This window comes from Peromyscus maniculatus, chromosome 1 (genome assembly GCF_049852395.1).
Source record: "Peromyscus maniculatus bairdii isolate BWxNUB_F1_BW_parent chromosome 1, HU_Pman_BW_mat_3.1, whole genome shotgun sequence".
NCBI lineage: Eukaryota > Metazoa > Chordata > Mammalia > Rodentia > Cricetidae > Peromyscus > Peromyscus maniculatus.
The window spans coordinates 112,679,066-112,703,502 of NC_134852.1; the positions used below are offsets into that span (position 1 = coordinate 112,679,066).

The following is a 24,437-nucleotide window of genomic DNA, read 5'->3' on the forward strand; positions in this document are numbered from 1 at the left end:
TTACTATAATAAGTGATACTTGAAACATAACCACCTTGTCTTGAAAGGTATTCACCAAACTAAAATCGATGATGTCTTTGCTTGCATAGAATGAGACATGTGGTGAAATGATGAAGAGAGAACCCAGGCCACAAGGAATGATGGGTATACAGCCACAGAGAACTCCAAACACATGGAAGATTTGGTTTGAAAGGATAAATAACCCCTGATGGAACTTCTCACTCCTTATAGGGCTGGGCCAGGTAATAGCATTTTCCTGAAGTCCCTCACTATGTTCAGTCATTTCTTATACACCTGCAGTGGGGTGTGTGCTCCTTGGCTTTACCAAAGCTACCCTTCATCATTCTAGGCATCCTCGCCATGTGCAGGTCTACTGGGTGTCTTCTGGTAAGGAGCACCCCCTCCTCCCTTTCATGATGTCCCCACCAGCTCCACCTCTAACACAGACCCAGACTCACCTGAGCTGCTGAAATGGCTCTTGTTGGTAGAACCGCTGTAGAAGCAATTGAAGTTGCTCTTCCCTCTTTCAGGGGAGAGCAGAACAATTTTGTCATTCCTTTTTCCACTTGCTGTTTTGGTGACTTTGGGATATACTTCATCGCCTGGAATTAACACCTCCTCTTCCTTACGGTAGTAGGAAAATTCAGTTATGTTAGCCCCCAAGCAGGTACTGATGGTAAACAGTGTCCCACTAACACCACCAAAGCTGTAAAGAGCTACTCTCTCATTCAAAGATGAGGAAGCGAAATGCCCAAACCGCACAGAGCCCTCCCCACTGTAACAAAACTTGTTCTTGGTGCCTCTGTAAACTGAGTAACAACTCTGGTTACTCAGAAGCTGAAGGGCTCTTGTTATGTAGTAATGGAAGGCCTTGTATTGGAAGTTAGTGGTATTTTTCTTGAATTCTCTAACTGCTCTGTTAAAATCTTCATGGATTTTCCCGGTGTAGGCCACTACAGCCGTTCCGTGGAAGTCATGGAAACCTTTGGGAGTCCTCATTGTATTTTTTATCTCCTTCCATCGTTTCTCTGCCTGTTCCCACTCAGGTTTTAATTTCCTACTCATGTTGAAGTCTTCTTGTAACAGCTGGGGTGCTTTTCTCTCCATGTCTTCAACACAGCCCTCATACTGATCATCAAATGCATTGGGAGCCATGTCCAGGTCGGAAGTCTCAGTCAGGCCTGTCACCTGAAAGAGAGAAGTGGGTTCTATTTACTCACCAAGTTTACTAAGTTACTAAAATACGCTGGGTGCTGTCTGGAGCTGACAGTATGAGATGTCACATATTACATCCTCACACGTGGCACATGCATGGACACAATCTCATTATGTTATATGGGGTGAAGAAAGGCAAGGCTGAGGTGTCTGATTCTTTGTGTTTATGGATACTAGAGTTTTCTTCTTTATTCAATCAAATTTTTAATCAGCATACAAAATAACAGGTCTATCATGAAATTTTAATATTCATATACCAGTGTACATTGCTCACAATCACACAACCTTCCCCCTACTGATATTATATATACACTACTTCTTCAAGATCCATGCCTCTACTATACTCAACCCTGGAAACTGTAATATCACAAAGATGTGGGAAAGCAGGACCAACACATCATGGGTTGAGAATCTTACCTGCTGGGTTAACAACCAAGTCAGGAGGATCAAATGAACTTTTGATGTCATCTTCAAGTTCAAACACAGCTGCAAGGAAATACAAGACAATGAAAGAGGGGTACACATAGTATTGTAACAGTCTGTTGATAGATCAGCTCTGGATCATTGACTTAATCCTTATTTCACATCTGGAGTCCAGGCTCCTGCTCACACTGCTCCCACAAAGGCTTACCAACACTCTGTGAACAGCTCTTCTTAGATCCCTTACCAGAGATGAGGCAACTCATATCCTCTCTCCCTTGTAAGGAGCTACAATCAATCAATCCTGGTAACACACAGAGGTATGTAGCGTGTAGACTGCCAGGGAAAAAGAGGCCATATTTTGACAGATCTGTCTTAGGCCCTGATGTTTTACTCACACACATACTTGTATTCTCCATATTAGATTAACTTGTGGCCCACACTCAGCTAGTTACTTTTCAATGTCTGTTATTGCTCTCAGTATTTTCTATGTTCTATCATTTGGATATGTTTGTCCTACAAAAATCCCCAGTGTGGCCATATGAAGATGGGGAAACCTTTAAGAGGTGAGGTCTACTGGGAAGTGACCAGGTCCTGGAGGACATCACCCTTAAAAGAGATCATTCAGTCTTGTGGGGTCCTACCCAGTTCCTGGAAGAGCCAGTCTGGCCCAGAACCTCTCTGGCTTCCTCTCTTGCCATGTGTTCCCTTCTGCACATGGCAATGGCTTCTCTGACACTGTGATAGAGAAGATTGTGATTCAGCCAGGAAAACCCTAACTAGTCAGCACTTTCATGATATTTAGATTATCCGGCTGTCAGACTGTGAACTGAGTAGGCACCTTTACTTTATAAACTTTCCAGCATCAAGCATTTTGTGATAGTAATAAACACAAACTGAGGAGAAAGATCCGTGGGTGAAAGACTTGCCTTGCAAACAAAGACCTGAGTTTGATCCCAAGAACCCACAGGGAAAAAGCAGGTGTGATGACAGGCACTTGTATTCCAGCACCGGGAGGTGGAGAGAGATTGGTCCCTGAGATCCCCAAGACTCACTGGACAGCCAGACCAGCCTACTTCGTGTGTATCACAGGCCTGTGTGGGCCCTGTCTTTACCAAAATTGTGTACTGTGCCAGAGGAATGACACCAGAGATTGTCCTCTGACTTCCACATGCATGTAGCCTTATACATGCATGTTTCCACACAGGTGCCTATGCCTACACATGTACATATACCCACACACATACATGTGCCCACACATGTGCATGTAGCACACACAAAAAGAAAAGTAAAACAAAAAGGAAGGAAGCAGACTAACACAACCAGCCTTATTACTACCTGTATCTTGGGGCTGAAGAGATGGCTCAATGGTTGAGAGCACTGGTTGCTCTTCAAGGGGACCCAAGTTCAATTCTGAGCACCCACATGGCAGTTCACAACTGTCTGTAACTCCAGTTCCAGGGGATCTGACATCCTCATATAGACATATATGCAGGCAAAACCCCAATGTACATTAAATAAATAAATAGATCTTTATAAAAAAAAACTACGTGTATCTTATGATAATGTAATGTTTTCACTGTTCTTTGAGGGGTGAAGATTTTAAGTATACACTGAAGAGCAAGTCAAGGAATGAGATGTAGGTCACTTTCATTGGTTTGGACCCTGCCCTTTATTCCTGCCTAGCAAACCACACACACACACACACACACACACACACACACACACACACACACACACACACTGATCCAAGCCTGTTGTGTTACTGTCCACAGAATTTTGACTTAGTCTGGCAAGATAAACCTCTCCCCACACCTTGAGAATGGCAGAATGGAGCCGCATGCTGTGACTGACTAGTTGCTCTTGGGAAGGCTGGGACTCCCAGCTCCTCCACAGCTTGGTTTCTCCTGCCCTGAGCCTTTAGGGGACACTGTAGAAACAACAGACCTAGGAGTTCAGCACTGCAGTGAAGTTTCCCACCTTCTGTACATCCTGGACATTTAAAAACTTAATTAAATTTTATAAAATAACTATCATCAGCTGCATAAGATATCCTCTCTAAGTTCTTAAAGTCCTAGACAACCTGTTGTGGGAGCACACACCTATAATCCCAGCCCTTGGGGGGGAAGTTGGGGCATCCTGAGTTCCAGGCAAGTTTAAGATGGAATGGGACTCTGAAAACAAAAACAAAGGTAAAATTAAGCTCTGCCCAGCCTAGAAACACAGGTGATTTCCTTTGGCCTTATATATACACCCTGGAGTCATTTAGGATTCTGCTATGTACTCAAAATGGTTCCTAAAGTTTGGTTGTATCAGAAGTTCTCTGAAGTATCTGGAAACTTGTCATTAACATAGACTTCTGGACTCCAGCTCAATCTCATGCATTTAGTATTTCTAATGAGCTTCTTTGTTAATTTTAACACAATTTGCTTTTTAAAAAAAGATTTATTTTTCTTCTTTTTAGTAATGTGTATGCATGCATGTCCTGGAGATGGTCGGTATGTGCACATGAGTGCAGATGCCCCCTGAGGTCAGAGTATCAGATCCTCTGGAGCTGGAGATTCAGGCACTTGTGAGTTGCCTGCCATGTGTGATAGAACAGAATTCTGCAAGAAAAAGTACTTGCTCTCACCACTGAGCCATGTCTCCAGCCTACAGTTTGATTTTGGGAAAGTACTGCCCAACATGAATTCCAGCTGGTCAGTTCTGAGGACTGAACCCAGAATGCTGTGCATGCCATGAAAACACTTTTCACTGAGCTACAACCAGCTGGACAGTGAAGCCTCCTTACACAACACACATCTCCACATTCTAGTCTTTCTCTGGCCTCAGCTGGAACCACCCCTTTTCTTGTCTTAAGACTTAGGCTTCAAAGCTCTGTTCTGAAGTCAGGAAGTTTGAGAAATTCCAGATGGAGGTGCCAAGAGAAAGCGATCTTGTGGGGTTGGTAGGTCAGCAGAGGGACTTTCTCATTCAGAAAGCATGGCTCAGCCAGCCTGGAGTAAGATTCCAATTCTCACCTCCCTGCCCTAGTTCCTCATGTGGTTGATCCAGATGTTTGCCTTTCACAGGACTGGTGTCTACTTCCCTGTGGGATAGCCAAGGACAGCTTAGCTGTGCCTTATTGGCACAGATGCCCCTCACAACCCACATAGACTGAAGATATGCAACTTGAGTCTCTTCAGCCCCAGTATGAACTCCTGGAACTTGTGCCTGCAAATTAAAAGCCTCCCTGGAAATCTGTGTAGCTAACACCTTAGACCTCAATAAAAACATTTCTCTCTCTCTCTCTCTCTCTCTCTCTCTCTCTCTCTCTCTCTCTCTCTCTCTCTCTCTCTCTCTCTCTCTCTCCCTTCATCCCCATCCCCTCTTTCCTCACTCCTCCCACTCTCCTTCCATCCTTCTTTATATCTGCACTCAGTTTCCAAGAGCCTGCATTTAAAAAAAGCCTATGTTCTCAACATGCAGGAGACCTGGTGCAGAAGGACCTTGAGGTCTGGATTAGACTGGGCCACACAGCAAGAACGCATCTTTTAAAATTCTTAAATTAAAAATGGATAAATAAACAAAGAAGAGGATAGAAACTATTGTTTGCATGGAGCAGGGAAGAAAAATGGGATTAATTAAGCATATTGCTGCTCTGTCATGAAAAATCAAGGAAGTATAAAAAGGAAAATGTCAATGTACATAAGAGACCATGTACATGGATGTCAGTTGCTTCCTGAAGGTCCTAGTAAATTGTGTAGTCCTGCATTATATTTTTAAGTCTCTAGAAAGATGATAGCCTCGTGTCTGTCCTTCCTTTATTTAGATCTGTTCTCGTGTCCCTACATGGGCTATTTCTTGCCCAGAACTGACCTTCTGGCTTTAACCCTTAAGTCATAGACCACCCCCAACACCACTACAACCACTGCAGCCCTCAGATTGTTCTCAGGGTCCCCTCAACTTTAGGGGCCTTACCCTTCAGAGGACAGAGTTCAGAGTTGTCAGGTACCTGAGCAGGTATTTGGTGGCTGGGTCTCTGGCCTCTTCTAAAATCAAGTGTTGCAAAAGGTTGTGCTGTGGCCTGTTATCCTGTGGACAACACACTTTCAGTTTCAGGTTGGATTTGAAAGGGAAGCCAGAGAGTTTATGAACTACTTAAATTAGACAATTGTACTTTGTTGCTATACCTTTTCCATTTTCCATCTTTTTTATTTGCTTTTGTTTGAGACAAGGTCCCCTTAGCCAGGATTGGCCTCTTCATGGCTATGTAGCTGAGGATAATCTGGACTCCTGACTCTCTTTCCACAAAACTAGATTTATTTGTGCAAAAATAGAAACCAGTACCTTGTGCTGCTTGGTACCAACCAAACTGCATCCCCATCCTGCATCTTGTACTTTGTCTGTACCAAAATGAGGCAGAATCATTCTATTGTTCCTCACAGGACTTGTGTGTGTGTGTGTGTGTGTGTGTGTGTGTGTGTGTGAGTGAGACAGGGAGGACAGAGACAGAGACAGAGGCAGATATTGCAGAAAGCAGAAGTTGGTTGACTATAGACCATTTTACAAATTATCTGAAAGCCTGTTGTGGGTAGCTCACCTCTCTCTCTCTCTCTTTCTCTCCCTCCCTCCCTGTTTCGGTGTGTGTGTGTGTGTGTGTGTGTGTGTGTGTGTGTGTGTGTGTCCCCTATGTGTGTTGATTTGAGGGTATCATATCTTCTGGAACTGGATTTACAGACAGTTGTGAGCTGCCACGTGGAGCCTGAGAATTGAACCTAGGTCCTCTGGAAGAACAGCCAATGCTTTTAATTCCTGAGCCGTGAGCCATCTCTCCAGCCCCCTGTGGCTCACATCTTTAATCCCAGCACTAGGGAGGCTGAAACAGAAGACTCTCTGAATTTGAGACCAGCCAGGTCTAGATAGTGAGACCCTGTAAACAAAACAAAATCACCACCAAATTGCCTGAGGTCTTTAGGGCAATTAGATAAAGGAGAAGAGAGGTGACAAGTTTTGTTTTTTTTTTTTAATTTATTGATTCTTTGGGAATTTCAAACCATGCACCCTAATCCCACCCATCCTCCAGTTCCTCCACATGGACCCCTCACTCTTATGATCCCCTGAAAGAAAACTCAAAATTAATTAATAAATGTAAGCTAATGGTTAAAAAAGGAAGAAAATGCTAAAAAAAATATACATTAAAGATTCAAAATTAAAAATATACAATTAAAAATTTTCAATTAAAATAAAAAAAATTCAATTAAAATTTAAAAACCTACAAACCAACCCAAACACAAACAAGCAAGCAAACAAAATAAGACAAAAGGAAACAAAACAAAAAACCACTTTGTTCCTCTGTGGCAGGGTCCTGTGCTGTTGTTCCCTTTGCGGAAGGGGCCAAGTAGGCGCAGAGTCAAACCACACAGACTCTGGGAGGAAGTCGAAATAACAAGCTCAGTCTATTCAGGAAGAGGCAAGCCTTATATACCCTCCACCCTGCCCTGGGGGGAGGTCTGATGAATATGCATCTGCTGGCGTGACATGGCTGCCTCTCATTGGTCTAGGTCATCTCCAGATCATGTCTCAGCTACTGTTGCTAAGAGCATCAGGCAGACCCAGCCTGGCTCTCAGAAAGTATCCTTTTTATTTCTTTGGGCCTCAAACCTGCTAGGGATGAGTCATCCCACAGTTCCTCCATTTTTGTCTCTCCATCCCTTCTTCATCTCACTGGCATTGGGAGCTGCTGTGTATCAAGCAGTATACTCTTTTGTCCCAACAGCTTTCCTTGCAAATGTTCATTGTATGTGCTGTTGGTCAGGTTCGAGGCCAGTAGCCTCTGGCATACCATCCACACTGGATCCCCAGGGAAACTCCCCAGAAATCCCGCTGTTGCTCCAGGTCATGTAGACGATGTGGCCATAGGTCTGAGGACCAGTCCCTTCATGCACTCCAGCAGGTCGTAGATGGGGTAGATGTTGGAGGGTGCCAGCTCAAATCCCTGGTTTGTAGCTGTGTGGCTGCTGAGTTGGTCAGTCTGGGTTGTTGGGACCAGCCCCCTCAGGTGAGGGGTGGGACCAGTTCTCCCCTGCTGGTGGTGAAGGGTGGGGCCAGCATTCCCTAGTGTGGGGAGCCAGCTCTCCTATTAGGGGCAGAGCCATCTTTCCCATGCCAGGGGTATTGGGGTCAGTTATCCCAGAGCTGGTGAAGGACAGGGTCAGCGCTCCAAAGATTGGAGAGGTGGGAAGGGGCAGCTCTCCCCTGGCCAGTGAGGGGAGGGGCCAGCACAACAAGACCCTTGTACTTCAACTCACGGTTCAGCACATGGTTCCCATAGGCCCCTGTGGTAACATGGCAACTGATATCATCACAGACCCTATCTGTGGCAGGGCCATGGACACAGACATGGCCGTCAACAGTAGCATGGGCTCCGATGTCACCATGGCCCTGGGTAGTAACAGAGGCCTCTCAGATTAGCATGGACCCAGAAGTGCGAGGTCCCCAGACTCCAACACGGTCCCAGGTGGTGGTAGAGACCCTGAGCTGTCACATGGCCCCTAATGGCAATAGAAGCCATAGACCCTGGTTGTTATAGGCCACAGACTTTGACATGGCCCCTAGCAGCAATTCAGGTCAGATGCCACTATGGCCCCAGGTGGCAGCACAGACCACACAGATTGGCATCACCATGGCTGAAGGGTGGCCCTCAGACACCAAAATACCTCCAGGTGGAGGCCTAGATGCCAGGCACCCACCCCATACTCCATGGCAACAGGAACCTTGATTATCAACACAGACTCTGGCTGTGGTAGGGTCACAGGCCCAGACATGGCTCTAGGCTACAGCTCAAGCTCAGACATCTCCATGGTCCCAGGTGGCAGCTCAGGCCCCTAAGATCAGGATGGCCCCTGTGATGGCATGGCCCCTGGGCACCAACTTGGCCACATGTGGTGGTCCAAACCCTGGGCATCCTCACGGCCTTCAGTGGTAGCAGGAGCCATGGACATCAGCACAAGCTGCAGTTGTAGCAAGCCGATGGACACAGACATGGCTCCTGGCCCCTGCCCTGGACTGGACATCATCAGGGCCCAAGACGGGAAGCAGGCCCCCAAATCACCCTGTTTCTCACCACCTTTGCCTTCCCAGATCCACTTCTCTCCACGGGACATGAACCTCACTGCCTTTCTCACCCCTACAGCCCTCCACACATATGTTCACCAAAATGGCACCCAACACCCAGCACTTCACAGCACAATTTGAAAGGATTATTAGGTGCTGCCTATTTGGAGGAAGAGTGTCACTGGGGGTGGGCTCTGAGGTTACAAGAAGCCCATTCCCAACTCAGAGACTCCCTCTTACTGCTACCTATGGATCTGGATACAGACCACACAGCTGTGTGTGTACCATGTACATCCAGTACCATGTGTGTCTATATGACACCATGTTTCCCACCATGGTGACAATGGACTAAATCTCTGAAACTGTAAGCAAGTCCCACTTACATGGTTTCTTTTCTAAGAGTTGTGGGCATGGCTTCTCTTCACAGCAATAGAACAGTGACTAGAACAGAAGTTGGTACCAGGGAGCAAGGTTATAGACACGACCATGTGGCTTGTTGGAAGAATGTGAACATTGGGAGTTTGGATTAGTAGAAAATTTAAGTGGGGCTCAATGGGCCAGGCTAGTAGGAGCATGGATGACTGTGGTGCTGAGGGTGATTTGAATTGTAGGGGACCCCAGCTCAAGAGATTGCAGAGGAGAAGAATATTACTAAGTGGTCTAGAGTCCATTGTTGGGATAGTTTGGCAAAGAACGTGGCTGCTTTCTGCTCTTGTCAAAAAAGTCAAAAACCTGAGGCTACATGGAAGAGTTTTAAAGTTTAATGGCATTGGCTGAGGAAATGTCAAGACAGCCTTGTACTGACTGTGTCCTGCGGTTATTAGTGGCCACTCTGATGCAGATCAAAAACTAAAAGGAGCAAGCTGAGCAAGGAAAAAAAAACAAAATGTAGTTTGAAGAGAAAAAGAGCACCAGGAACTGTATTAGAGCTAAGTCAGTTGCTCAAGGAGATAAAAAGTTTAAAGAGAAGCTATACGGAATAAAGGCAGTGGTGACCTCGGGCCAAGACATCACCAGCTAAGCTTCCAACTTGTGAAAAGAAATTAAAGAAACGCTTAAGGAGTAAAGGAAACCCCCCAAAATAGAAAGCTGTTGAAAAGGTATATGAGCAAGGGGCAAGTTCCAGCCCCATCAATCAGCAGAACTCCGCAGCTTTGTCCACTTGGTTCTGGATTTAGAGTCAAGGATGCAAAAAAGGGCTGTGGTGTTGTGGGGTACCCACCAGAGAAGACTGCTCAGACATGGTTTACGCCAACAGAAAGTCTTTATTAGCTGGTCAGTGACTACCCGGGGTGTTCAGGACCCAAGTGCAGTCTCAAGTTTTTCACAGGGTGAACTTTCAAGCACCAACACCATATTCTGGGTTGACATACTTCAGTTAATAAGAACAGTTAGACAGAAACAGAACTACAGAAGCCAAAAAGCAAGGTTACTACATTTAAGACTTTCCCAGAACCTTGGACTTGGACAGATTAGGTCTTTGTTTTCATTTTGGCAGATGATACTGAGTTTTACAGCCTGATTGGTACTTGCATTATGGAGTCAGTCGTGCTAGGTCTGGGAGCCTACTAAGGTCCGGGGCCTTAGTACATTCCCCACTAGTTTTAGTAAAGAAGTTAAATCATGGACTTACAGTGCTCTATAGTTTAAGATGGAGAACCCCTCCATTAATCCAATCAGAACGAGAATTAAAGTGCCAGTCAGTGATGGTAGCAGAGTCAGTAGCCAGGGGGACCAAGAGAACAGAGACCAGCACCAATTAACTAATCTCTCTCTCTCTCTCTCTCTCTCTCTCTCTCTCTCTCTCTCTCTCTCTCTCTCTCTCTCTCTCTCTCCTTCCCCAACCTTGACAATTTTTTTTCTAATTACTCCTGATCAACTAGCATAGAAACAACAGGTTTCTCCTAAAGCCACACTTAGTCCCCTACATCTCAGGAGAAATGAATCTAAGTCTCTCTGATTTTGTAGGAGCACTTCTGCAAGGGCGTCTAACTGTAGTCCTAATTCAGAAATTGAAACTTACAATACTTCTGGGTCCTGATCAGCCTGTCTACTTACTTTCTGAAGGTTTTACCTCCCATGACAAAGGCTGATGTATCTATGGCTGTTGAGCTAGCTATCCCTGCTCTGACCAGAGTGAGAGGAGGACAGGTGCAACTATTTATTTATTTATTTATTTATTTATTTATTTATTTATTCATTCATTCATTCATTCATTCATTCATTCATTCACTCATTGTAGTCCAGGGTCCATATTGTTTCTTTTTTCTATTACATAAAAAGCATCAGAAGAGCACATTTAGTAGAGCCATTAGTACATGCTAACCAAGTAGTCTCAGGGGCTCAGTGATATTGCTGTTGTCCAGATGAGTTAACCTGAAAGGCAGAACAGCAGGCATCAGAATAAGGGGAAACACCTAGGTTAAAGGTTTTTCTGTAACAGACAAGTTTAAGGCCCTTGTAAAAGTCCTCTAATGAGCCAAACGAAAGGAAACACATGAACTATGAACCAAAGGCTGAGGGGCCCCCAGCTGGAGCAGGCCCTCTGAATAGGTGAGACAGTTGATTGGCTTGATCAGTTTGGGAGGCATCTAGACAGTGGGACCAAGCCCTGTGCTCATTGCATGAGTTGGCTGTTTGAAACCTGGAGCTTATGCAGGGACACTTGGCTCAGTCTTGGAGGAAGGGACTGGACCTGCCTGGACTGAGTCTACCAGGTTGATCGCAGTCCTCGGGGGAGGACTTGTCCTGGAGGAGGTGGGAATGGGGGGTAAGCTGGGGGTAAGGGGAGGGAGTGGGAGGGGGGAGAATAGGGGAACCCATAGCTGATATGTAGAACTGAATGGTATTGTAAAATAATATATATGTGTGTGTGTGTGTGTGTGTGTGTGTGTGTGTGTGTGTGTGTGTGTGTGTGTGTCCTCTAATGATATTTTAGGCTGCTACCCACCCCTACCCCTGTCACAATGAGTTATGAGCTTATAATCTGCTTAGTTCCTATCTCTGTGTATCACGGAGGCTGAGTATCTAAGCAAAACCAGCAGCACTGACCAATTTCTGGCTGGGAATGACTAACTCTATCCCCAGAGTCCCTCCCTGTGACATGGAGTCTGATTCCCCAGGTTTTCCCAGTTTCCCAAAGGTCAGATTCTTTTTATGGAATTTTCAGATTTTTAATTTTATGATCATTGGATTACATTTTCCTATTGTACATTGCTGGGGAGGGGCCTTTCTTTCTATATATTCATCCATGTGTTTTCAGAAAGCTTCTATTTATAGTACCAGTTTCTGAAAAAGAAACACCCTTGTTCCTGGCAACTAGGGATCCCAGCCACAAGGTATGCATAGAATTGAAATCTCTGTATACTTATCTCAAAAGATAGACTTCCCCATCTTTCCTTTCTCCAGTACAACCAGATATTTAAAGTGGACATCAGTGAGCAAAGGTAAAGACGAAGTATGGGTTACTGGCCACATTTTATATATATATAATAGCCACGTTAGTTGTCACCTACCCATATCTGTCTTTCTCAGTTACCAGGTCCAGGTCTGAGGGCAGTGGGGGTTGGAATATGACCCTGTATTCATACCAAACATGAGACTCAGGAGGAAGTAGAGGAGCATGGAGTGGAAGGGCTTGGGTCCCAATGAAACCTTAACTTTAATGGGTCCATAGTGTGGGAGACAGTCCATTTGGCAGGAGCATCTTTTACTTCCACTTTATTGACATGGATGTGGAGGATCCATGGTATAATGCCAGCTACCTTCACCACCATAGGAGTGGAGACGATCACCATGTAGGGTCCTTTCTAGGTTGGTTCCATTGCCCCTTTGGCTAAGCCCATTGGCCCAGTCAGTACCACCGGAACCAAAGCACAAATTGGTGGTAAACTCAGAGAGTGATAGGGTCTCTGGGATAGTCTGATCAATAGACTTCATGGAGAATTGGAGAGTCTATATTGACTTGAGAAAGGAGTGGTTAGGGAGTCCTGCCAACTGCTGGTCTGAGCTGGGGAAACAGTGGGGAGGTCTTCCAAACATCTCATGGGGGGTGAATTGTCCCTAACTGGGGCTCAGGTTGTCCAATGCAAAGAAAGGGATGAAATGGTCTATACACACTTCACTGGACTCTAATAGAGTTTTGTTAGAATTGTTTTGGGGTTTTTTGTTCTTTTAAATGTCCTGATTATTCTATTTACCTGACCAGTACTCTGAGGTCTCTATGCACAATGAGTTCCAATCTAACCCCAATATTTTTACTATTAATTATCAGTAATTTGATTCGTATGATCTACAGCCAGTGGGGAATGGTGTACTGGCTAAAGAGCCTCCATTTTATGTTAGGCATCCATCTTGGTGCCTAATAGTAATTTGACTCTAACTCCAGTCAATGGACGATAACTTCTCAGTAACTTCAACTAAGTGACCCAGTCACCCTGTCAAGAAAAGTACACCCATATCCACCTCCTTTGTAGTATACTATCACTAGCTGCCTTTTTGGCCTCTGAAAATCGCTTATGCAGACACTCAAGGACTATTCTTAGGTCCCCTTGACTACCTAATCTTGACAGAGCAAAACAGCTCTTTGTTGCTTGTACAGATACTCGAGGTCTTCTTGTGGTTTTCACATTTAAAAACCTTCCCTCATCCCCACCCCTCCTGGCTCAACAGTCTCTGTTAGCCTCAGAGACAGTTGTCCTGCTAGCAGCTACAATACATTTAGCTGGTTATAATTAATCTGAATTGAGTCTATGCTCTTTTCCCAGGAGTCTCTTACTCCATAACATGGGGAGCAAGGGAAGCTTTATACACTTGGGCTAAACCCACTCAGGGTGAGTACTGGACACAGACTTCCTGATCCATATATGGCTCAAAATGGGCCTGTCTGGGTTACTAAGATGGCTCAGCAATGCTTGATGTTTGAAACTGACAACCTGAATTTGATCCCTGGAACCTGCATGAAGGTGGAAGGCAAGAGCTGATGCCCAGAGTTTCCCTCTGACCCCTAAACACATTTCAAGGCATGAACACACACACACACACACACACACACACACACACACACACACACACACACATCAGGCAATATAGTTATATGAAGTTTTAAAAATTAATGTGCTTATCCATGTCCTCAGAGATGATCAGAGTTATTGAAATAGGCTGACAGAGCTCAGTAGCTGGCTGCATTCTGATGGGGTAGAGTAGGGAGTGGACTTTATCTATGTCAGCCCTTACATTTGTGGCCCACTCAATTTGTCCTGCAGGAGCATCTGTGAGAAATGTACAACACGAACTTTCTCAATTGTATCAATGTAGGCGTCAGACCTCATACCTTAGGAAAGTTTCTCAAACAAAAAATTCAACCTATAGGAATACCTAGTCACAGAAATCAAGGTGTGCTTATAAACAATTTATTTCGCTAGATTGTAACATTCATCACATACTGCATGCTTTAAATCTGTTACTGCTGACCATGCAGACAAACACTGCTTTTCAATCATAGCAAAGTGTCAAGGGGTAGTAAATTTGAAGTCAGAGGATAAAATTTCACCCACAGACCCAGCAGTTTCCTTGGGTGTCTATGGAAGTCGTGAATGCTAAAGTAGATCTCCCCCAAAATGATCGCACACTTCATTCTACCTCAGACCTCAGAGAACCACCAAGTTCTTGCCCCTGGGCCTCCTTTCAACACTCAGACCCATGAACTGCAGGCAGGAGAGGGCTACAGCTCAGCAAGAGGCAGCAGCTGGACCAGGAGACCAGGTAGCACCACAAGCAGCAGGAATGCCCGGCTGTCTCTGGCTCCTGTAGATGCGAGGAGAAAGAGAGTTTTCATATGGGCTATCTCAAGACAGGGATAGCTCCCCTAAACATTCAGAACTTTACATCCAGCTCAAAGCCCAAGAGAGCAGGTTCTTGGGGGCCAGGATTCCTAAAGTACTCAAATACCAGGTAAAAAAGGCTGATAGATCCCCACCACTTCCAGAGTACTGTGCTCTAAGACACTGACTGGGGTTAAAAGTCTTTCCTATTAAGAGTGTTCCTGGTCTTCTAGGGAGCCCCACAGGCTTTTCCTTCTTTGCCCAGAAGGAGGTTCCTGGGTCTGAACCTTCTGACAGTCCATTGTTGCAGCAATGTGTATTCCTTCTGTGTCAGCTGGTGTGAACTAGAACCTACCTGTGGCTCTCAGCCTGCTTGGACATCAACCATTTGGCCGAGAAGGGCAGCACCTTCTGACTGAATTTTGGACCTGGGTAGGGGTCATGCTTTTTGGGGGGCTTGACATAAATTCCAAATTCCTCTATGCAAATGCGTGAAGCCCCTATGATCATTCCTGTAGTTTCACTTCCTGCTCCAAAGACTTCCCATGTTTCCAGAGACAGAGCTAATTTTATCTAAGATTGCTCTGTACCCAGTAGTCTAACTGTAGTTCATTTTAGGTTTTCCCTGGCCTCTCACTCAAACTTAACTTCCTAGGACAACATTTAGTGCAGCCTGGATGTAAGTAAGTAATCCAGACACTGTGCAGATCCTGAGTGGTGGGCATAGGAGACAAGGTCTCTAGACTGTAAGCAAGTGATTTTCCTGTGAATGTCGAAACTCAGTATGAGTTTGGGTCAGATGACTGACAGGTATACATGGTTCCTCATATTTAAAAATGAAAGATATTTGTGGATTGATAGCTACATACCAATCATATGTCTTGAATGCCTCTCTCTTAATTCTCAAAGCAATACTAGTACAATAATTATCATTTGGGTCTTTATGGTTCATACAGGAAAACTGAGGCACAGACATTTGATAACTTGCCAAGAGTATTGGAGAAATTATTTTGGCCACTCCACGTAGTTAAAAGGATATTTATTTAATGGCGTAACTCACAAATTAAGTAATGGGTAGGTCGCAGGGTCTGGGGAAGGTGTAACGCAGTCCAGCGGTGTTCTCCGGAGCTCTGCACAGTCAAACTGCACCGGTCAGCATCCCGGCACCGAGAGAGCGCGCCAGAGAGAGCGCTGACCCATCCAGCTCTCCGGTCCCCCGGCACCTCCCCTCGCCCCGCCTCATAGGCGTGACAGTTGCCAGAGTCTCAATGGGGGTTGGAACTTCCAGAACCAAGCTGGAATGGCTACCCACTACATCTCCCCCTTTTTGTCTAAATAAGAAGGTTCTAAACTAATACAAGACTATATACAAAGGAATGGTTATCAAATATTGTCCAGAAATAATGAGAGATAATGACCTAGATAAGATGTAACTACAACCAATGCAAACAATATCAAGCAAGAAACACATACTAAAATCCAGAGAAGTATAAAGCATAGGTAAACAGCATGTTATAAAGATCATTCAAAGGTGTCCTATCCTAAAGAACCTGAATCTAATACTTAATATGTTCTATCTAAGATATTATATATACTAAGTTGTAACTATAACTGCTAGTCTTCAATCCCATCATTCTAAACAGAGCCAAAACCAGGTTCCTGCTTCTTGTCTCATATGGGCAGCTAGACACCACAAAACGCAGGTTTGAACACTGGCGGGTTCCTGGCATGTGCGTTTGACCCGCAGTATGGCGGAAATGAGGCGTCTGCCAGCGGCACATTAAGCTGTGTGGTAGATTTAGTCTTTACTATTATTTTAAAAAAAAAGAAAAGAGGTTTCTGGGCTACACGCTGCTTTGATAAAAGCTTAGACCCACTATTTCTGAGACTTGATGACTCCCAGAGCTGGCGGAAAAACGTACCACTGCCATGTTGGGAAGCTGAAATGGGCGGAGCCAACAGCCACAGCGCCATTTCAGGCTTAAAAGGCTACAGTTTAAAGCAATAAGTTCGCAGTAAGACTGATTCAGATAAAATAGTTTATAATGCATGTAAAAATGTACATAGGCTTAAAAGAAAAAAATATATACCATTATATAAACAAATAGTATCTAAAAATAAAGTGTTTTAAAAAAAACAGTGAAGGTAATAAGCCACGTAAAGATGGCTATCACACATAAAATCTGGATTATGTTGTCTTTGATATTCGTAACTGAAGAAAAACATTTGATTACAAAAGCTGTTGAGTTATGCCAAAATGTATATTTTAAAGGTACCTTGACTTCAAAATTTGGATATAAGGATATGTTACTTTAGAAAAGAGGTTCTGCTTTTGTTTCCACAGAAAGCCAGAGGCTGTGGATTTGTTCCAGATTAAGATACATCAGGTTTCACCAGCCAAGACCCCCTGAAAGGTCTCCGATGACACCATGGCCCAGATGATCCAACATCCAGACCGGTTTCAAGGCAACTGGTTCACACAATACAGCCTCACGGACTACCCCATAGGTCTAAAATTTTCTTTGCGTCCCCATAAGATACAGCACCCCCCTCCATCAGGAAGTAGTAAGAGATGCTACGCCCAAATTCCCAAATATACCAAGCTGGCTTTAGAGGTGGAATTGGCTCACTCCCCCTCTAAACCCAGACATATTGCTTTAAAAAAAAAATGGCTAAGAGATTCTTGTGTCCCAAATTAGAAGAGCCCTCTGGTGTGGGACAGAGAAAAACCAATATTTTTATTTAAAACAGGTTGATTATAAATGTGATCTCTTTCTAAAAAAGAAAAGGGGATATGATATATAGGAGGATATGGAGATGATAAGATAAAAGGGTAGATTAATGAACCTACTTTTAAAGAACAACTTGTTTAAAATGTTTTACATTGGTATAGATTTTAGTTTATGTTTAAAATGTTTTACATTGGTATAAATTTTAGCTCATTGATACAAACTTGAAGTTAATTTTATTATACTGTATACATATATATATATTTCTATTCTTGTTTGAGGTATTATGTTTATATAACTCATTTAAAATTGTAATGGATAATTAAAAAATAGATTAATAATTAGTCATCTATGATAATCATATCTGTAGCCATGTTAGTTAAGTCTTCTAGGTATACATAGATATATTTCAGATAGATAGGTAATCTTCAAACACTTCATAGACCTAGAGAATATGGCATTTAAATAACTTAGAATTCTGTTGACATGAGACACAATTGCTCCTGGCTGCACCAATTTGATCCCGAGAGAATGTTGGGCTTCTAAGACATTTCCATTTGGAAGTTTGTCTTCTTGGCACAAAATGGCCTACTGGGCAAAGAACTGTCCTTGCCTTGATGGCTGACAGTACAAATGCAATGCTGTCCTTTCTGGACAAGCGGGACACAAGGAAAGCGACCACTGTACTCTGCCAAGACAGGGTAAGATGGTCTCTTAAAATTCCTGCTTCTAAAAATGGTCTGTCAGATACTCTAGGCCTGTAGCCAATTTGAATGCACCAACAATGCTGAGAAACATTAGGTGACTGTCCAGGCTGCCAGCTGTCTTGGTCTACTCTTGCAAGATTCCCGAAAGTTGCTTGCATCCATCTACCATTTCTCAGGTACCATTATGTTCCTTCTCAGGTCTTTGATGCGGTTGAAGACTAGATAGTCGTAATTTCCTCAGTTATGATAAAAGATAAGTTAGCTATAAAACCTTAAACTCACAAATATAAGATAGATAGGACATCTTCTTTAACATTGTAACTATAATTCTTGCTCGGTAATTGTTTTGTTATATGTAATTTTACCATGTTAAAGTTAAAACCTTCCTTTTTAAAAAAAGAAGAAAGGGGAAGTGCTGTGGATATTACTCTATATAAATAAAACACTGATGGCCAGTGACCAGGCAGGAAGTATAGGCAGGACAAAGAGAGAGGAGAATTGGGAAAACAGGAAGAAGGAGGAGAGACACTGCAGCCACGGCCAGGAGAAGAGCATGTAAACGCCGGTAAGCCACCAGCCACGTGGCAAGGTATAGATTTATAAAAATGGGTTAATTTAAGATAAAAGAACAGTTAGCAGGAAGCCTGCCACGGCCATACAGTTTATAAGTGATATAAGCGTCTGAGTGATTATTTTATAAGTGGATTGTGGGACTTTGGGGCTTGAGGAACCTGGAGAGAAGCCCTCCAGCTACAAAGAGTCACAGAGCTAGTGATGTTTGAACCAGATTACCATGGAGTCTAGCCCCAAACCTATGACAGAGAGCATGGTATAGTAATTTTCTCTGGAATATTAAGGAAGGAGTACTATGATAAGTGATATTTGAACTATGCCTTGAAAAGTAATCACCAAACTAAAATTGATGGTGTCTTTGCTTGGATAGAATGAGACATGTGGTCAAGGGATGAAGAGAGAACCCAAACCACACGCAATGATAGGTATACAGTCATAGAGAACTGCAAACACGGGGAATTTTTGGTTTGAAAGGATAAATACCCGCTGATGGCACTTTTCACTCCTCACAGGGCTGGGCCTGGTAATATCATTTCCTGAAGTCCCTCACTGTGTTGAATCATTTCTGATACGCCTTCACTGACGTATGTGCCCCTTGGCTTTACCAAAGCTACCCTTCATCATTCTCGGTACCTCACCATTTGCATGGTCTACCAGGTGTCTTCTGGTAGGGAGCACCCCCTCTTCCATTTCATGATGTCCCCACCAGCTCCACCTCTAACACAGACCCAGACTCACCTGAGCTGCTGAAATCAATGTTGTCTATTTCAATAAAACCGCTGTCGACTTCAATAGATCCACTATAGTAGCAATTGAAGTTGCTCTTCTTTCTTTTGGGGGAGTCCAGGAAAATTTTGTCAGACCCTTTTGCATTTTGTGTTACAGTTACTTTGTGATATACTTCATAGACTGGAATTAATACCTCCTCTTCATGAGGGAATAAGGAGAATGTTTTTATACCAACCCCCAAGCAGGTTTTGATGTCAAACAGTGTCCCATGTTCACTTAAAAATTCTGGAGAAACAGCAACTTGCCAAACAGAAGTGGAGGAAGCGAACTGCCCAAACCGCACAGAGCCCTTCCCACTGTAACGAAACTTGTTTCTGGTGCCTCTGTAAACTGAGTGACAACTCTGGTTACTCAGAAGCTGAAGGGCTCTTGTTAAGTAGTAATGGAAGGCCTTGTAATGGAAGTTGCCGGGATTTTTCCTGAATTCTCTAACAGCTCTGTTAAAACCTTCATGGATTTTTCCGGTGTAGGCCACTAAAGCCGTTCCGTGGAAGTCATGGAAACCTTTGGGATTGCTCGTTGTATTTTTTATCTCCTTCCATCTTTTCTCTGCCTTTTCCCACTCAAGTTTTAATTGCTCATTCATGTTGAAGTCTTCTTGTAACAACTGGGGTGCTTTATTCTCCATTTCTTCAACACAGCCCTCATACTGATCATCAAATGCATTGGGAGCCATGTCCAGTTTGGAAGGCTCAGTCAGGCCTGTCACCTGAAAGAGAGAAGTAGGTTCTTTGTTACTAGATAAGCTTGCTAAGTTTTGTGCTAAGCATGTGCTGGGTGCTGTCTGGAGCTGACAGCATGAGATGTTGCATACTCCAACCTCACACATGGCACATGCATGGACACAGTCTCATTATGTTATGAGGGGTGCAGAAAGGCAAGGCTGAGATCTCTGATTCTTTTGTGTTTATGGATACTACAGTTTTTCTTCTTATTCAATTCTTTTTAACCAGCATTCAAAATAACAGGAGTCATCATCACATTTTCATATACATACATCATTATATATTGCTCATAATCATCCGTACACAATCTCCCCCCTTACTAATATTATCTTTACAATACTTCTTCAAGATTCATACTCTCTAACATCCTCTAGCCACAGACTCAACCCTGGCCACTGTAATATCAGGAAGATGTGGGCAGGTGAAAGCAAGGTCAACAGGATGTGGGTTGAGAATATTACCTGCTGGATGAAAAACCAAGTCAGGAGGAACGTGTGAACTTTTGAGTCTAGAAGAGAAGTCATCTTCAACTTCAAGAACATCTGCAAGCAAATATTAGACAATGAAAGTGGGATCCTACCCAGTCCCTGCAAGAGCCAGTCTGGCCCAGAACCTCTCTGGCTTCCTCTCTTGCCATGTGTTCCCTTCTGCACATGGCAATGGCTTCTCTGACACTGTGATAGAGAAGATTGTGATTCAGCCAGGAAAGCCCTAACTAGCCAGCACTTTCATGATATTTAGACTTTCCAGCTATCAGACTGTGAATTGAGTAAGCACCTTTACTTTATAAACTTTCCAGCATCAAGCATTTTGTGATAGTAATAAACACAAACCGAGGAGAAAGGTTAGGGGGTAAAGAACTTGCCTTGCAAACAAAGACCTGAGTTTGATCTAAGAACCCATGGAAAAGCAGGTGTGATGACAGGCACTTGTATTCCAGCACCAGGTGGTGGAGAGAGATTGGTCCCTGAGATCCCCAAGACTCACTGGACAGCCAGACCAGCCTGCTTGGTGTGTCGCAGGCCAGTGAGAGACCCTGTCCTTACAAAAAATGGTGGACAGTGCCAGAGGAATGACACCAGAGACTATCCTCTGACTTCCACATGCATGTACCCACACACATGCATGTGCCCATGCAAATAGATATGCCCACACATGTGCATGTATTCACACACAAAAAAAAAGAAAAGAAAAACAAAAAGGAAGGAAGCAGACTAACACAACCAGCCTTATTATTAGTTGTATCTTATGAGAATGTATTGTTTTCACTACTCTTTGAGGAGTGGATATACTAAATATACACTGAACAGCAAGTCAATGAACAAGAAGGGAGGTCACCCTTGTTGCCTACTTCATTTTTGCCTAGGACTTTTGGAAAATCATGAAAACTCTCCCCCCACACTTATCTAAGCTGTTGTGTTACTGTCTACAGAATTTTGACTTAGTCCAGCCAGATAATCCTCTCCCCACACCTTGAGAATGGCAGAATGGAGCCGCATGCTGTGACTGACTAGTTGCTCTTGGGAAGGCTGGGACTCCCAGCTCCTCCACAGCTTGGCTTCTCCTGCCCTGACCCTTTAGGGGGCACTGTAGAAACAACAGACCTAGGAGTTCAGCACTGCAGTGAAGGTTCCCACCTTCTGTACATCCTCAACTTTCAAAAATTATTAATTTTTGTGAAATTCATAAGAGCTGAGCTCACTGACATCTTTGCTTACACACAATCACTACTCTCAAGGACATCAAACAATTTGCTTCAACTTGATGTCAGGATAGATTGGACAGCACAATGATGGTACTGAGCCCTTGGGAGACAGAGGCTAGTGGATCTTTGTGAGTTTCAGGCCAGCCAGGACTCCATTGTCATACCCTTCTTCAAATAAAAGATATAATGTACAAATAGCTACAATGAAATGGACAAAAATAGCCAAAAAAAAAAATTATGTTGGATCAGGCATCAGAAACAAACAAAAGCCTGATGGTGGTGGTTCACAGCTTTAATCCCAGCACTCAGAAAGCAGAGACAGGTGGATCTATGAATTCAAGGACAGCCTTGCCTACAGGGCTAGTTCCAGGACAACCAGGGATAAGTGAAGAAACCCTGTCTTGATAAATAAAACAAAGAAGAGGATAGAAGCTAATGTTTGCGTGGCGCTGGGAGGAAAATGGGATTAATTAAGCATATCCTTGTTCTGTTCTGAAAAATCAAGGTAGTATAGGAAGGGAAAAGTCTATATACGTAAGAGACCATGTACATGGATGCCAGTTGCTTCCTACAGGTCCTGAGAGGTAAATTGTGTGGGCCCCATCATATTTTTAAGTCTCTAAAAAGATTGGTAGCCTCATGTCTGTCCTTCCTTTATATATCTGACTCCATCTCCCTACATGGGCTATTTCTTGCCCAAAACTGACCTTCTGGCTTTAATCCTTGAGTCATAAATCTCCACCACCCCACCTCACCTTGCGACACCCACTGCAACCCTCAGATTTTCTCAGGGTCCCCTCAACTTTAGAGGCCTTCCCCTTCAGAGGACAGAGTTCAGAGTTGTCAGGTACCTGAGCAGATCTTTGGTGGCTGGGTCTCTGGTCTCTTCTAAAAGCAAGTGTTGCAGAAGGCAGTGCAGTGGCCTTTTATCCTGTTGACGATACACTTTCAGTTTCAGGTTAGACTTGAAAGGAAGCCAGAGAGTTTATGAACTACTCAAATTAGATAAATTGTATTTTTTTACTATACCTTTTCTGTTCTCCATCTCTTTTTTGAGTTTTTCATTTTTGCTTTTGTTCAAGACAAGTTCCCCTTAGCCTGGATTGGCCTTTTCCTCACTATGTAGCTGAGAATAACCTGGACTCCTGATTCTCTTGCCACAAAACTAGATTTATTTGTGCAAAAATAGAACCCAGGACCTGATACTCTGCAATCAGTCTACTAACCAAACTGCATCCCCATCCTGCATCTTTTCCTTTGTCTGTACCAAAATGAGCCAGGGTCTTTCTGTTGTTCCCCATTGGATTGATGCGGGTTTGGGCAGTGACTGTGCATGTGATATATAGATAATGCAAAAGGCAGAAGTTGGTTGACTTTTGCCCTAAACTCCAATTTTACAAATTACCAGAAAGCCTGTGTGAAAGTTAAGTTTATTAAGGTACACAATATTTTGGGAAACACAATACCACCACATTTCCTCTCTTTTTGTCTAAAATTAAAGAAAGCTTATAACTAATACAAGAAAAACTATCCAATAAGTATATACAATATATACAGCCAAAAATTACATTAATGATGTCTAGTCCATTAACATTTGACAGATTCAGATAAAAACTCCATTATATATATTAACAATGTCCAGTCCAGTAACATCTGATAAACTCAGACCAAAAACATTTCATTACTTATCTTATTTAAAACAAGTAGTTCCTTTTTAAAAGTAGATTCCATAATCTCCCATTCTGGTAATTTGTAAATGGTTCACACCTTTAATCCCAACACTTAGGAGGCTGAGACAGAAAAATCTCTATGATTTTGATACCAGTCAGGTCTACACAGTGAGACCCTGTCAACAAAACTACCACCAAATCACCTGAGCATTTCAGGGGAATTAGGTAAAGGTGAAGAGAGGTGACTATTTTGTTTATTTTTGTTTGTTGGTTGGTTGCTTGATTGGTTGATTGGTTGGTTGGTTGGTTGGTTGGTTTTTCAAGACAGTTTCTCTGTTTAGTCCTAGATGTCCTGGAACTCACTCTGTAGACTTGGCTGGCCTTGAACTCACAAAGATCCTCCTGTCTCTGCCTCCTAAGTACTGGGATTAAAGATGTGCACCATTGCTGCCAGACTCGAGTGGTGACCAATACTAAGGCTCACTTTTGCATCCTTAATTGCTCCTGGCTACAATTTTTCCTATGCTGACTAGAGCATATGAACAAAGTGTTGATGTTAGAGTTTCCTCTGGGAACTACCTGCTTCTTTCAATCCAAGATTTTGTAACAAATCCATCTTCTTCCTGGGTCCCTAGACACAGTCACCAGGTGACATATTTTGTAAAAAAGAAAATGCCATAACAGACCAGGTGGCCATAAATCTATAACCTCCTGTTCTGTCATGTGAGGAGAAGAGGGGGGGGGAAAGGCTCCCCCAAAATAAATGCCCTGGGACCTTTTGTGCATCCAGCTTTCATAACTGAACTTTCCCAGAAATAGAACTAGGAAGAGTGTATGCTTATGCTGCTGTATATTTGGAGGATCCTACAAGTAAGAACCCTACCCCCTCCCTCCTCTTATTTCCCTTACCCGTTCCTCCCTTTCTCCTCTTCCTCCTCCTCCTCCTTTTTTGGAAACAGGGTCTTGCTATGTTACCCAGACTGGCAC

At 43.5% G+C, this 24,437-nt stretch overlaps 2 protein-coding genes across 2 annotated transcripts; both read right to left on the reverse strand.

The window, feature by feature from the left end:
• On the reverse strand, positions 1–22,727 carry LOC102906574 (T-cell ecto-ADP-ribosyltransferase 1-like). Its single transcript, XM_042280495.2, has 3 exons — positions 22,632–22,727; positions 1,633–1,701; positions 1–1,188 (listed from the first exon to the last, which is right to left on the reverse strand). The coding sequence occupies exons 2-3, from the start codon at positions 1,681–1,683 to the stop codon at positions 412–414; spliced, it is 828 nt and encodes a 275-aa protein (XP_042136429.2). The 5' UTR covers positions 1,684–1,701; positions 22,632–22,727; the 3' UTR covers positions 1–411.
• On the reverse strand, positions 14,120–22,679 carry LOC121820833 (T-cell ecto-ADP-ribosyltransferase 2-like). The gene is made up of 4 exons (XM_042277434.2): positions 22,632–22,679; positions 20,537–20,617; positions 19,300–20,059; positions 14,120–14,535 (listed from the first exon to the last, which is right to left on the reverse strand). The coding sequence occupies exons 2-4, from the start codon at positions 20,615–20,617 to the stop codon at positions 14,453–14,455; spliced, it is 924 nt and encodes a 307-aa protein (XP_042133368.2). The 5' UTR covers positions 22,632–22,679; the 3' UTR covers positions 14,120–14,452.
• Positions 22,728–24,437: the final 1,710 nt, after the last annotated feature.